The 16,149-nt window shown below is 39.8% G+C and overlaps 1 protein-coding gene across 3 annotated transcripts in view; it reads right to left on the bottom strand.

The window, feature by feature from the left end:
* myo18ab (myosin XVIIIA b) overlaps positions 1-16,149 on the bottom strand; it is a 170,856-nt gene that overhangs the window by 30,131 nt on the left and 124,576 nt on the right. For all 3 annotated transcript variants that reach the window (XM_059332180.1, XM_059332181.1, XM_059332182.1), the window contains 7 exons: positions 15,707-15,830; positions 15,141-15,248; positions 14,134-14,226; positions 11,137-11,247; positions 6,255-6,359; positions 4,249-4,395; positions 3,123-3,236 (listed from right to left, as the gene is read on the bottom strand). In XM_059332180.1, the coding sequence (XP_059188163.1) occupies positions 3,123-3,236; positions 4,249-4,395; positions 6,255-6,359; positions 11,137-11,247; positions 14,134-14,226; positions 15,141-15,248; positions 15,707-15,830 (802 nt within the window). The remainder of the gene's footprint in view (positions 1-3,122; positions 3,237-4,248; positions 4,396-6,254; positions 6,360-11,136; positions 11,248-14,133; positions 14,227-15,140; positions 15,249-15,706; positions 15,831-16,149) is intronic.

Here is a 16,149-nt window from a genome sequence, read left to right as displayed (position 1 = left end):
TGAAAGAAATGTTATTTGCATGATTTTATCTTTGTTGAATTGCAGTGTATGATGCGGTCGAGGCCGCATCAAAAAAAACCCTCCATTTATGTAATAACCATTTCTGTCACCAGCCTCTTACTTTCCCAGCAGGCTGGATGTCTGCTGCAGAGGTCGTCCTCAAAGACAAACAGCTGGTGACATGTTCTTCTTATCTCTCCAATATTATTTTTCCACCTTCTTCTACGCAGAGACATTTTCATCCATTTTGTGAAAACAATTAAGTTGCGTTTGCTTTCCACAGTAAGTATTTTTCTGAAGTTGAATGCTTTCTTAACTTCTCTAAACAACTTGATAGGAAACTAAAATAAAAGCTGAGATAAAGCCAGCCGTGGCTTGTGGCCTAGGTGGGTTAAAGAACAGGATCGAAGCTGTTTGCTTTAACTCTGATGGAAGTGGGCAGCTAGTGTCTGATGCTCACACATGTACACGTGTATGTGCATGTGCCTAACACAATACACACTGTGACATTGTATTGCAGTTCAGTTAGTCTAAATGAAATATATTCATCGATTGGTGAAGTCTCAACAAAGGCACAATCCAGACTAGGGGTGTGCCATATCGTATCGCTCACAATAATATCGGTATATTTTTTTTATGGTTAAAAAAAATGCATATCATGATATTGGCAACGTTCCTACTTCTTGATGTAGTGGTTAAAGTTGTTTTAATCACGAAAAGCTACTTACTCCCTGTCGCAAAACACATGCAGCTTTCAAAATAAGAGCACAGTGTGTTGAGATAATCCACCACAGAATTTACAAGAAGACTGTCAAAATAAGATGCCTTAAATAAAACATACAAGAACCTTTATTCTCCTTTACAAAATGTCATCAAAATATGCCCCCGAAACCCCTAAATGCCTATTTTTATTATTTGCTCATACTCAAGAGTCAAGAGTACATTTTTTTGTATTTGGCAACTGTTGAGATTTACACTTCACACTACATTTTAGATTTTTAATTATTTATACAGACTAAAAAAAAATCATGTTTTCTACATCTTTTTAAGTATTTCCTAATATCGTCAAGAATATCGTTATCGCAAAAATAGCCTGCAATATCGTGATATTCTTTTAGAGGCATATCGCCCACCCCTAATCCAGACTTCATCATGCTGCTCGTAAGGTCACTATTACTAAGAAATTCCCAAGAGCAGTTGGTTCTTCTCCATTTAAAGAGACAGGACGACAGTGAAAAAGAGCTGACAGTTACATTTTCAGTCAATGCACATATGCTTCCTTCTTTGCTGCATCTTTTTCTTTAGAGTAAAGGGGAAAAAAGAAAAACAAATGAAATTGCGAGAACGCAAAATGCATCCAGGCTTCCTTGTCTATCCAGGACCTGCACTTATATAGCTCTTTTCTAGTCGCTTTGTGACCACTCAATGCACTTAACACAACAGACTGTGCTCATTCACCCGTTCATACTGGTGGCAGAGGCTACCCTAAACGGTGCCACCTGCCACCATTGGGAATTCATTCACACACCTTTGAACGCAGCATCTGGAGCCATTCTGGGTTCAGTATCTTGCTCAAGGATACTTCGACATGTAGGTTGCCATGGTCAGGGATGGAACCACCAACCCTCCGATTGGTGGGTGACCGCTCTACCAATTGAGCCACAGCCCTGCGTGACCTACCTGAAGACACCTCTATTCACACCTTTTAAGGCAGATGACCTGAGTGCCATATACCAGGATCTGCCTACGTATACTAGTCACCCCGGTCAGTCGTTCCTTAGCTGCTCTTCACCGAGCCCACTTCATTCCTCTACTCCAGGGAACAGAAGTTACATTCATAACATTTAGTTCCCTTTCAGTCGATTCACTTGGTACAACACAGAAGTATGGGACGTATAAACACGCCCTGCAGAGCAGCTAACCAACTGGAATCGCACCACTAACACCCTAGGGCCCAAAAGACCCAACTGAACGAAGGGAATGAGCCCCCAAAGGGGCCGTCACATCTGAACTATAAAACTGCACAAAAGTGCGCTGCTCATTGAGCTCCACTGGCTACCTGTTGCAGCCCAAAGCATCAAATTCAAATCTCTAATGCTGCCTACAAAGTTGTCTCCGGTACTGCTCCTACCTACCTGAACGCCCTGATTCAGACATATGCGACCTCACGACCGTTGCGCTCTTCCAATGAACGGCGCCTGGCTCTGCCCCCCGTTGGTCCAAGGCAATCCAGACTCTTAGCATTTCTTGTTCCCCGCTGGTGGAACACACTACCAGTTCCTACCAGAGCAGGGGCGTCCCTCTCTATCTTTAAAAAACTCCTGAAGACCCAGTTCTTCAGAGAGCATCTTCTCTCCTAGCACCACACGATAGTTCTACTCCTCAAAGAATTGTCACTAGCACTTATTGATGCACTAATAGCTCTTATTGCACTATACCTTGATTGTTTGCTTTTACTCTTCCTGTAGGTCGCTTTGGATAAAAGCGTCTGCTAAATGACTAAATGTAAATGTAAATGTAAGTGTGCATCGATGACCACCTGACGACACCACCAGGTACCCCCTGAAACAGAACCCACGAGGCTGCCATGCCCCTGGTGGAGTGTGCCCTCACACAGGAAGCTTGTCCCCTGACTAAATTAGCAAAACATACAAACAGCTGGTCACATAGACGCACGCTCTGACTGCAGGCTCTGTAGGAACGTAGTACCAGCACCAGGCACAGGGGATGCACCCTGTTCATCTGAAGCAAAAGGGGGTGGGCAAAAGCCATAAATATAGTATAGATAGTTTAATGTGACCAATAAACTCCATGAGCTACATGCCTTCAACACTGTGTTTTCAATTTTTTGGTGTAGTGTGTAATGACGGCTCAGCAGTTTTTCTATTTTGACCAATAAGTTCAAGATCTGACAACATTGTTTGGTTTTGAGAACAGGTAAAACTATTTTGAGGCGATGGGATGGTTTTGCTAGGAGAATCGGAGGTTTTGTGAATGTAGTGTGAGAAAAGAGTTTTATGTTTAGAATTCTGAGAAAAAGGACAGGAGGATTCGAAAAATGTGTTTTAGCAATTGAGAAAAACTGTAAAGGCAGAGGGGAGGATGCAGAGAGCTATACTGACCCCCTGTTTTGTTTTGGAGATGTCCTCCATCTGAACGTGCAGATCTTCAATCTCCACCTCCATGGACTTACGAGCTTTAACTGCAGCCGCACAAGTGAACTCAGACTCCTCCAGCTGAAATGGAAACAGAGTTCAGTTCAGTAACCTCAGAGTAACAAATTGTACTTTAGTAAGTCAATCTTAGGTACAGTCACTTTACCAGACAATCATTTGATTCTGGTCACTGTCAATAGTGTTGCAGCCATTATTCTAATACAATAAATCTGTGCTCTTGTGTGTGTTATCCCCCTTGGCTTTGCATTCAAATTTCTACTCCTTCTGAGTGTCTCAAATCAAATCTGAACAAATCTGAACGGGAAGAGAAATTCATAAAAATAGGTGTATCATGTCTCTGTGTTCAGAAGCATATGATTATTCTGATGAATCAGTAAAATCTGATAAAAAGTTGATGGTTTAAGCTCAAATAGAAAAAATGCCACACAGGCTAATATGCAGTAGTGGAATTCTTATGTTTAGGTGATACACTTGAAAGGTCAGTATAAAAATAGGGTGAATTTGAAGTACAAACATATACATGGTTTTATAATTAAGTATCATGACACGTGCCTTAATCTCATCTAAACATTCAGAGGAGCTGCTGAACATAACCATAGCAACGTAATGCTGCACAAAAAGTTTACTAATTCTTCCCTTTAAACAGGCCAACTAAATTAAAGGCCATATGGACAAAAGGGACACAGTGTCCAGTACTAAGAGTAAGGCTGTATATATTATCTGTCCAACTAAAGGTGCTCTGTGCAGAACGGACATTGTTGTTTTACTGCCTGGCAGCTTTTGTCCTATAAACCCTTTTTGTCCTGTAAACCCAGAGTTTTCCTATCATGTTGAAAAAAGAATCTGTGTCCTCTGATGCGCACAGAGCAGCAAATAACCCACCATCAACCTGTGGACATAAAGAAAAAAAAGTGCAGAAAAAGCAGTGAAAGCTGCTGATTCTGAGGACAGACAGGATGGACATAGACAGAATCTAAAACATGACAAATCATTATAATAAAACAAAACATCACAGACTAAGAAGCGGCCTGTTTGAGTTAAGCCTGTGTAGTCTAGATCTTTGCCTTGGTACCTGGTTTTTGAGCTGGGCGATCTCCCTCTTGCTGGGTGCGTTGTTCTTTATGTGGTCCAACATGATCTGGGCATCAGCCAGCAGAGCCTTGGTTCTCTTCAGGTCTTTCCTCAAACGCTTCTCCGTCTCCATGTCACCACTTCTCACCTGGGAAACGGGTAAAGTTAGCTTTGGTGACTCAACTAACACTTTAACCCTTTATACACTGCAAAAAAGCCAACTTGTATTTTTTGGCCTAAAACAGTGATTTAATTTGGTAAAACTTGGAAATATAAATTACTGACATTTAGGGCAATAATGTAAGTTAGCACAACAAAGGAAGCCAGTTGTCTGCTCAAAAACAAGTTGGTGAGTTGTTGTTACTTATATCTTTAAGTTGGGGTTCACAACAAGGGACAATAGTTCTGCTAACTCTTATTTCTTTGTTGTGAAATGCGGGAAAGCGGTGAAATTCATTAGCGAAAGCGGCTAACTGATGCTAGCGGCTAACTGATGCTAGCCGCGCTGCTTGTTACAGCTACAAGAGTAGCCATTAGCGTATCAATGCTAACTCAAAATTGTGGTCCCAACATTAGCTGACATTTCATAGCGGCGTTACAATCGTGCCAGAGAAATTCAGAGTTGAGCAAACTCAAAAACAAAACTTAAAATATTTTGTTTAATTGTCCAACTTAAAATTTTATCGAAGTTTGTTGCCTTGAAATTTTGAGTTCACCCAACTTTTCTTTTTTTGCAGTGTAGGGCACTCCTGGAAATTGAAACCGTCAACCCTGAAGTGTTATTGGAGGACATTACAAGAATTTTTGCAAATATGTTTCATTTTTATATTGCAAATCGAGGTCAATTGAGTCATTATTATTATTATTATTATTATTATATTTATTATAGTCTCTTTCCCACAGTAACCCTAAATAGACAATAATCATTTGCATTCATCACCACTTTATCTTTTACCTTTAAACTATTTATTTTCTTTTTAGACTACTTATTACATATGCGTAATGTCTGAATGTCTTTTTTAAAGCACCTTATATATGAGAAGCACACGTAAATTTAGTTGTATACTTTTTTAATACAATGACAATAAAGGAAAGCTTGAATCTTGTGTGATTTACTGATTGGTCAGATGCCACAGTGTCACTATCTGTGATGTATGTGGTTCTATGAGGAGACCTGTTATAGATGTCCACTCAAGTTACCAAATATGGTTCTTTGCCTGATAAAGGGTTAAGGATTAGTCATGGACTCAATCCACTTCAACATTTAAAGGCCCAATCCCTAAATTCTGTACCACGTTCATTAGAGAATGCGTCACACAATAAGAGTTTGACTTATAGATACAGCATTGATAGAAAACCATGATTTTGTATTTCTGCCAACCAATAATTATTTAACATACAAGTCTGTTTAATTGCTGTGGTGATATTACTGATTTATTACAGCATCAGTAAACATTAACTGACAATTACTCATTAACATTAGTGTGCGTATCAAAAAGAGATTTTTACCACAGCTAACCAAATGTAGATACAATAAGTTTCACAATATCAAATATTCTAAATGACTCTAGATGAGTAATAGTGAGTTTGTCAATTTATTTGGAAATAAGTCATAAAAATGATCTAAAGATTCTCCTACCACTACATATTTAGGAAACATTAATATCATATTTTGACAAAATAATCTTGACTCAAAGTCAACCATTAAACATTTCTGGCATAGTTGTTTGACAAATGCTAAAATTATTTATCTGTGAGTTTACTAATGGATATATCGTTGCAGCTCGAGAAAAGATTTTGCGAGTCGGGAGACCTTTTCTGATCAGATTGTACGATTAGGAAAATAAAAAGGCTCATGTTGGTGTATGTCAGTACAGGAAACTTCTGATCATTAAATGAGTTTTCTTTTGACCGTGATCAGTTTTAATGACTCACGTCAATCATATAAAACTCTCACATATCTACCCAAACACATGTTTTATCTTAGATCCACCACAGTGTAGTTACCTGGTCCTGTGCTGACAGAAGCTTTGACTCCAGCTCTCTCTTCTCTTTCAGCACCTTCTGCTTCTCATCGTACTCTTCTTCAAGCTGGACTTCTATTTGCTTCAGCTGGACACACAAAAAAACAATCAGCAATGAGTAAATTCATATATCTGATGACACAGGAGTGCAAAAGTAGTGCATATATGGCTGCTGACCTATGACAACAACCAATATATAGAATAGACCCCTCAGTATTGTTGAATCATATGATGAATTAAGTCTGCAGCACTGGAATGTCCTGTTACTGCCCCTGAAGGCTGCACTGTTGACTGTTTTGATGATGAAAAAAAAGAAAAAGAAAGATGTTTGACAGACTTCACAACATGCTGCTGGTTTGACTATTAGAGCCTTACTAGTACACGACTAAGAGTCTCCAGGCAGCCATGCTGTCAGTTTTGTGAGGCTGTACCTGCCGCCATGCTGATGTGTAACAAAGTCATCATCTTACTAGTGTGTGCTATAACACTACCAGTCTAGTGCAGCTAGTAGGGCTGCACAATTAATCAAATTTTAATCGTGATCACAATTTTGGCTGCCACGATTAAATTAACCTGATCGTCGGCGATATTTCCATTTTAAAATGCGTCTCTCCTGCATATCTAATCAAGCACTTTCTACACCAGTAGTCCACCAACCACCAGGGGGCTGGGCTGTTTTTCTCCCCTGAAAAAAGCCTGGTTGCTGATTGGATAGAACACTAAGCAAGATGTGACTTAGTACTCTACCCGACAACAACACTCGCCATTTATAAAAGCCGGCGAAGCAGTGTTGCCAACTTAGCAACTTTGTTGCTATATTTAGCGACTTTTCAGACCCCCTTAGCGACTTTTTTTTTAAAAAGTGGCGACAAATCCAGCGATGTTTTCTGGTGTTATTGGAGACTCCTTCTTACTCTTCTTAACGAGCTGTGGGGGCCGGCGGCTTGTTAAGAAGAGTAAGAACGAGTTGAAGCGGCACATTCCTCCTGCAGCAGTCTTTCCCAGCTGCAGAGCCGGAGGGGATGTTAACCCCTTAGCGTCCAGTCTGCAAATTGCTAACAGGCTAACAGTTAGCTCTGTAGCAGTACAGTGTGTATGTGCTGCTGCTGCAGGAGGTGTTCACTTAGCGATCATCACTTAGCGATCATCACTTAGCGACACTCTGTGCACACACTAAAAACTGTTCCTATTGTTTGTTTAAAAGTAGTGCAATAAAAATACAGATGTTTTCCCTAACATGATGAATAATCGTGATTACAATATTGATCAAAATAATCGTGATTATCATTTTGGCCATAATCGTGCAGCCGTAGTAGCTAGTATGTTCATATGCTATGGATGCAAACAAATGAGCAAGGTTCTGTTTTGAGACTGACAACTCCTGTCATTCAATGTCTAGTTTACACACACAACACTATAGGGTTGTTTTATTTAGCATAATCCATCATGTAGTACATCACTATGTAAATGTCACTGAAGACGCAATGTAGGGACAGTGCTCACAGCATTCAATTCAATTCAATTCAATACAAAGACTTTATTTTTCCGTTAGGAACTTCACATGTGGAGGATCAGCCCACACTAGACATATGGCAGATAATAAAATCTTTGCTGATCCTGGTGAATAAATAAGGTATCAATAAATAATAGTTAAAAAAAATAAATAAAAAAAGAGTCCAGGTGTTAAAAGAGAGAGGAGACAGTTCTCTCTTTTAACACCTGGACTCTTTTTTCTTTTTCAGCATGTGGAAGTGTATAAAAAGCTAACTATGCGTGGGCGAATGGGGGCTGGACTGGTGGAGGGCAGTGATTGGGCATTTAGCACTAATCAAATACAAAACAGCAGCAGTAATAGCAACAAAATCAAGGTGCACCCAGATTCCAACAGCAAACCACCCACTCACTCACTCTGCCACCCACACATATACAAACACATAAAATGCATATACATAAAAAAATATACCTCAAGGAAGAAGTCAAATATTACATGATGGAAAATCTAACAAATGCAATCATGACAAATACAGTAAAAAAATTCTGTTGTATATGTATGTGCATGTGTGTGTACTTAGAGTCAGTTACCAACGCTACCAAAAATACCTGGAGTTCTTAAATAAAAGCCGGTCAGCAAAAACGAATAAAGTTTGGTAGCTAATGAATTACCTGTACGGTAATGGCTCATTGTAAATGTAGCACAACATATATTTCCACAGCACTAATTTATCAGTACAGCAACATGCCATTCAAACAACTCTACTGCTCTGAATTTCTCCTTTTAATAATAATGCTGTTTAATTCACTAATTATTTCCAATTTTGCAATCACAGTTAAATCCTACACTTCTGACAGTAGCATTAAGCAAGCAGGGCGGACGACAGTGGGGATTCGAAGTGAATGAACATTCTAGGTTAAGAGATTAGGAGATGCTTCTTCCCACTGCTGTCCTGCATAGACCTGAACCCTCTCAGCCAGATCATCACAGAGTGGATACGGACAGTGATTCCGAAGCGGGTCAACAATCAGCCACCTGCCCTACATGGACACATCAAGCTGAATGCCAAGAATGAGAGAGAAATCGACGCACAGATCCACACCACCAGGATCTACAGCAAGGACAGAGGGATGTCATTCGGATTGGACAAATGTGGCCAGATGGTATCAAAGAGAGGAAAGATGATCAGAACTGAAGGGGTGAAGCTATGGGAGGGCAGATTAGAAGAGGTCAGGACAGCTACAAATACCTAGGGATCCCACAGGGTATTAACATTCATGAGGAAACTGCAAGGAAGTCAACCACGGCTAAATACTTCCAGAGGGTCCGGAAAGTCCTGAAAAGTGAGCTGAATGGCAAAAACGAGATCGGTGCCATCAACATGTACGCACTGCCAGTCATCAGATACCCTGCTGGGATCATAAGCTGGCCAAAGGAGAAGTAGAAGCTACTGATATCAAGACAAGAAAGCTCCTCACCATGCATGGAGGTTTTCACCCCAAGTCCAGCTCCCTGAGGCTATATACTAAATGAAAAGGAGATGACCAAGGACTAGCGAGCATCAGAGCACCTATCCAGGATGAGATAAAGATCAAAGATCCAACAATACATCAAAAAAAGGCCTTAAATGGTAAGTTGCTCAGTGGGCGGCTGTGGCTCAGTTGGTAGAGCGGGTTGCCCACTAATCAGAGGGTTGGTGGTTCAATCCCTGACCATGGCAGCCTACATGTCGAAGGATCCTTGAGCAAGATGGTGAGAGGTGGCACCGTTTAGGGTAGCCTCTGCCACCAGTATGAATGTGTGGGTGAACGGGTGAATGAGTGCAGTCTATAGTGTAAAGCACTTTGAGTGGTCACAAAGCGACTACAAAAGCGCTATATAAGTGCAGGTCCATTTACCATTTAAATGCTTCAGACAGCGAAAACCCGACAAAGATGAAGAAAACGATGAGGAGCAAACAACATGGGGGGACAACCAGCTACATAACATGTACCGCGTCAGATAGAGGAAGAGGCTGACATCAATAAGACCTGCAAATGTCTGGAGAATGCTGGACTGACAGACAGCACAGAGGCGCTACTCATGGCTGCACAGTAACAGGTCCTAAGCACAGAGCTATAGAGGCCAGGATCTACCAGAGCAAATTAGACCCAAGGTGCTGTGCAAAGAGACAGTCCAGCATAAAATAGCAGGGTGTAGGATGCAAGCTGGAACAGTGTACATGGAGAGGCACAACCAAGTAGCTGTAATAGTGTAAAAGAACATCTGTACATCTGATTAGAAGTGCTCAAATCCTGTGGGACTTCAGATTGCAGTCGGACAAACAGTTAATGGCTAACCAACCGGACAAAGTGGTGGGGGACAAACAGCAGAAAAGGCCAGTTATAGTAGATGTTGTGATACCAGCAGACAGCAACATCAGGAAGAAGGAACAGGAAAAGATTGAGAAGTACCAAGGGTTGAAGGAATAGCTGAGAGAGATGTAGAAGGTGAAAACTGAAGTGACCCCCATGGTTACAGGAGCACTGGGGCTGTGACCCCCGAATTGGGAGTGTAGCTCCAACAGATTCCAGGATGAAGCCTAGGTCCAGAAGAGTGCAGTCCTAGGAACAGCTAAGACACTGCACAGAACCCTCAAACACCCAAGCTTGAGAAAGACAATAAATACTCAAAAAAGCCCAAGAGACTATTTGTGAAAATATGGCAACCATCTGGGATACAAAACTGGTTTTAACTACAGCTAACTAAGACATTAAACATATGTTGCACATGTCTGGAAAGCAATGGGGCTAAACTTTAATGTATTTTGTATTTTTCCTGCAACAAGTAAGACAAATGGAGGAAGAGTCAAATGGTGATGATGGTTCAACAAAAAGATCAGTGACTGAATAAAAAGACCTACTGACCTGCTACAGTAATGAAAATCAATCCCTCTTCACTATTGTACGTTTTTGGAGCTCGACCTATACTATAAAATACAAGTTAGAATATTACAGCCTGCTACTTCAGGACCTGTTGTGAGCCATTAAAATTTAGAAAATATACAAATTCAAGCAGAAGACATGTGAGAGGAACGGCGAGGTAAAATGGTTGAGAAGGGTGGCGTCTAATAGAGAGCTCCTGGACAGTGAATTGATATTTCACATTTCATGTATTGCAGCATTCTTTTCTGTTACCAAAGTGCTTTTATTGTCATATTTGTCTTTTGTATCTGCTCTCCTATTGTTTCCTTCTCCCTGTTTATTACTTTCTCTTTGCCTAGTCATTACCATTATGTGCCCAATAACACAAATTATATACCTGTCTCCCCCTCACATTAAAACTTCAATTATAGTTTAAAATGTGCACATGTTCATGAAATGAACCTCCTTACTTTCTTGCTGCAGGACTGTCTGATCTCCTCCACCTCATCGTCTTTGCTCTCGACATCTTTGGAATGAGTTTGACGCAAACGCTCCATCTCCATCTCCAGACGAAGCTTGGCCTGGAAGAGAAACACAGACATTGTACACTCTGCTCTCCCCTGGCTTAAAGGAACCCTTTGCTCATGTTTTAGCCTTATTCCCATACATTATTCATAGGCGTGCATATGTCCACAGTACTTACGGGTGTGCTCTGTATTACTAATAAACTCTGACATGTTCTCAGAGTGGGAAAACTACAGTTAGCTAGCCTGAAAAAAAAGTTCCTTCCTATTGATCTGTTTCATTGCATCACTACAGAGAACTGTTTTTATACACTACAATAAATACTATGGCCGGGACTTTAACACGTTAATTAAGATTAATTAATTACACAAAAATGAATGTGTTAAAAAAATTGACGCATTTTAATCGCACTTATTTTTGCACCGCGGAACGTTTCTCACTGGATGAGTTTCAGGCGGACCGATTATACTGGAGCACCAACTAGCGTTCATGAGTTCAGACAACAACAAACCACAGTGAACATGAAGGAAGAAGCTGATGAGACGCTTTGGTTGGCCCCGTGGATGATGGGACATTTAGTTACTAAAAACCAATGGATGGAAGTGTTGATAAGAGCATGGTTGTGTTGCTATGCAACAGGGAACATATCACCGCAGCACATCCAGCCTCAAGTATCACCTCAATGCAAAATATATAGCAGCTAGCGTGGACGCTAGTGTGCCTATAGCTAGTGTCTACCTACCTATAGGCTACCTGAATTTCTGAAATTTACTATATTTCTAAATATGCTATTGCTACACTTAATGGCAAAAATTGCACTGGTCTGTTGGATTTGAACAAAAATAAACAATATTTTTGTTGCTTAAGCTTATGTATTCAGTCATTATTCAATGGTATACTAAAAATCCATGTGAAAAAAAATTACTTCTCACTGTTCTCAGGTCAAATATTTATATGCAATTTAAAATGCGATTAATTAATCACAAAGCCTCTAATTAATTAGATTCATTTTTTTAATCGAGTCCCGGCCCTAATAAATACATAAATAAATAAACAAATAATAAAAATAAAACTTGGTGATCATCATGGATAACATTTAATGTCTTGCTCTGGTGGCTGCTGAAGGCTGTCAGCCAGCAGGACAAGCTGCTCATCCAGGTGGAAGTTGTCCATAAACCTGCTGCATGTTTGTTTGACAGACAAATGTGTGAGCTGTTTTCCAAGTCCGTGCTGCTGTAAAGCTGAATTCACACTATGTTCATATCCAAAACAGAGCCGTGTGAAATTACATTATTATGGATGATCAGCTTTCAGTGGAACTGTGAAGTGACAGTAAAATCCTATTTGTGCTCATTTGTTGTTCAAACTTTTGTTGACTAAGAGTTCTTCAAGACAATTAAATGGTAAGGCCTCACTCAGCTTCTTTAGCATTTTGAAAGTATAGAAGGAAGCTGATGTTGAAAAGATGAAGTTGGTTCATTTTTTTGCTTTATTTTAGAGAGTGAGAAGATGGATATCTTTCTTATATCTATATATTGTTGGTTGGACCATTACACAAACAGGAATGTAAAAAAGAGCTTGATCCATTCAATGATAAACACAATAACTCCCCTTAAAAACATAAATTGATGTTTTTACATTCATGTTTGTGTTCGGATTAAACAAATGAGATACAGTACGTGTTCAATAGTGAGCTTGGAAAGCTGGAAAGGACCAGACTAGCTATTTCCCCTGCTTCTGGTTTTCATGCTAATATATTATATTAGATCAGGCTTGTGTATATGTTGTAATAACTATTTTAAGCAATACACTGTAAGTAGTATAGTAGCTTCTTCCTACTATCTGAGGTTTTGGTATTAGTATCATAGTAAGTGTAAAGGATATGATTTGCAGCACCCTTTGCACTTTGCACCATTGCACAATAGTATGGCTGTTTACATTTTTCAGTATTGTTTTTTTACTGAAAACCGATGTTTTTTTTTATACTTATATCTCTACATATTAGTCAGATATGAATGTTTTGCCTTTGTTCAGCTCTGATGGCCTTGGTTTAGTCAGATCTCTTTAAAGCTGACTGGATCCTGACTGGAAGGGGGGTAAGGGTTTGAGTTGCATTTATATGTATGAAAAGCGCTATATAAATAAAGTTTGATTGATTGATTGACACAACTAGGTGCTGCTGTCCAACGTGTGTGAGCATGTTGGGTGTGTTTCATTCACATAACGTTCCTCTACAACGTCCTAGTTTTACTCTCTGTTGCTGCTGTAGCTCACTGTGAACCCAAAGGTGGCCATGTTGATAAAACAGTTAAAATACCGTAAATATAATAAAGTACATTTTAAATACATTAAAAAAAATATTGACAGATCTGGGATCTTGGGTCAAAGATAAACAGAAGCAGCTTTAAAAGGTGGCCTCTGTGCAAATGCAAACCTGCAGACTTTTAACACAGACGTGATGAAGATCCACAGACCCAATGAAGGATGTTCAATTACAAGGAAATGTATAAACAATATTGCAAAAGGCACGTTGAAATTGATGAAATGGTGAAAACTGTCAAGTTGGATTTAAATAGTTCATTAAATATAACTTTCAAAAGGAGTAAGATAAAATCACATTGAAGTTGACCCTTTATAATTGTGATAAGCAATAATAAGGTGTAGTGGGATCAGTCTAAACAAAACAACAAGACCTAAGAAATATATTGGTCTCAACCAGGTTGTGATATTACGCTCCAAAGAGGGAAAAACTGACTTTCAAAGGGGTCCCTTGAAAACTGATCTCAAGATATCACAATTAAAATTGTTTGATAAACAGTTAAAATACCGTAAATATAATAAAGTGCATTTAAAATGCATAAAAAAAAAAAGATTGACAGTTCTGGGATTTGTTGGGTCAAAGATGAACAGAAGCAGCTTTTAAAGGTGGCCCCTGTCTGTACCTGCTCCAACATCTGGATGGTGCCGGCCTGCTCGTCCAGCTCCTCCTCCTGGTCCTTCAGCTTGGCCTCCATGTCACGAAGCTGCTTCCTCACCTGAATAATAAAACACAGTCCATATGTAATATAACAGAACATAGGACATAACATACATACAAACAAACAAATATAGAGGCTATTTGCCTACTTGACTCGGCAGACAGCATTACTTTTTATTGTGTGTTTGTTTTCGTATGAACAGACAGAGCTGATGTATGAGCGAAAGACTGAAAGAAAGGAAAATAGAGAGAAAGAGAGAACGAAAGACAGAGTGAAAGGAAAGAAAGAGCGAATGAAGGAAAGAAAGAGCCAAAGATTTAAAGAAAGAGCGAAAGAAAGAGAAAGAAAAAGCGAAAGAAAGAGCGAAAGAAAGAAAGAAAGAAAGAAAGAAAGAAAGAAAGCAAGACAGAAAGCAGGAAAGAAAGAAAGAAAGAAAGAAAGAAAGCAAGACAGAAAGCAGGAAAGAAAGAAAGAAAGACCGAAAGCAGGAAAGAAAGAAAGAAAGAACGAAAGAAAGAGAGAGAAAGAAATAGCGAAATAGTGAAAGAAAGGAAGAGAGAAAGAAAGAGAGAGAGAGAGAGAGAGAGAGAGAAAGAAAGAGCGAAATAGCGAAAGAAAGGAAGAGAGAAAGAAAGAAAGAGAAAGAAATAGCGAAAGAAAGGAAGAGTGAAAGAAAGACAGAAAGAAAGAGCGAAATAGTGAAAGAAAGAAAGAGAGAAAGAAAGAAAGAAAGAAAGAAAGAAAGAGAGAGAGAAAGAAAGAAAGAAAGAGAGAAAGAAAGAAAGAAAGAGAGAGAGAAAGAAAGAAAGAAAGAAAGAAAGAAAGAAAGAGAGAAAGAAAGAAAGAAAGAGAGAGAGAGAGAAAGAAAGAAAGAAAGAAAGAAAGAAAGGAAAAGTGAGAGAAAGAGTAAAAGAAAGAAAGAGCAATAGAAAGAGAAAGAAAGACAGAAAGAAGAGAGAGAGAGTGAGGACCTTGGCCAGCGATGCCTCGTCCTTGGACTCCTGGGAGTTGAGGTCCTGCAGCTCGGCCTCCAGCTGGTCCAGTTTGAGGTTGACTGCACACACCTCCAGGTCCTTGTCCTGAAGGAGAATGTTAGAGTGAGAACAGGGAGACGCTCAGGGACTGTCAACTGGAACACACACACATTCATGTGATGAGCAGTTATTTACTCAGGAGTCAAGGTGTACCAACACACACAGAAAATGCTTCCAAAACTTGGGTTCATAATTAAAAATGCTGTGTGGACACAGGTTTACCTGATGGGAACATTAGGGTTGAGCTTAACATACATGGTCAGAGGAGTCAGGCAAACCGTATGGGTCTGGACAAATCCATTTGCTGTTACATAATGTTTATATAATTAGAAACGTAGTCCTTATTTTTGGAACTTCTACTTTGATCATTTGGTTGAAATAAATATATGAAAAATGGAGAAGAAAATCCTACCATCACCACAGAAAATCTGTATGTAATTACACAAATAAAATCCTATCAGTTCAGTGCTTGGTGACACAAACCGGATCCAACAGGCACAAACCTCCAGCTGCTGTCGGAGGCTGAAGGCATCTCCAGTCAGCATGTCTTTCTCTCGGGCCAGTTTCTCCCTCAGGCTGCGCTCCCTCTGCACCTCCTCCTGGGCTCCACTCAGCTCACTGTCAAACCTGCATACCAACACAAGAGCGTGTCACACACTCCTCTAACTCACATTGTTCAAAAAGGCTCACAACTGCTGGTAGTGGAAGAATCTGATCACTTTAAATATAGTGAGCTGGTCACACAGAACCTCTAATATATTACCAAATGCATATTCAGCAACTTATTTAAAGCTACACAGCATGTCCCTCACACACATACACACATACTACAGCAACAGCACTGAACCCTACACAGCCTGTAAGAACACAGCAGAATAAATAAATACAACTGTGTATCTACACACACCTGCTCAAATATGAATGTGTGTGTGTGTGTGTGTGTGTG

This window comes from Centropristis striata, chromosome 4, assembly GCF_030273125.1.
Source record: "Centropristis striata isolate RG_2023a ecotype Rhode Island chromosome 4, C.striata_1.0, whole genome shotgun sequence".
In the NCBI taxonomy this organism is placed as follows: Eukaryota; Metazoa; Chordata; class Actinopteri; order Perciformes; family Serranidae; genus Centropristis; species Centropristis striata.
Note: the sequence above shows the minus strand (reverse complement) of the source record. Positions and strands in the feature narration are given on the sequence as shown.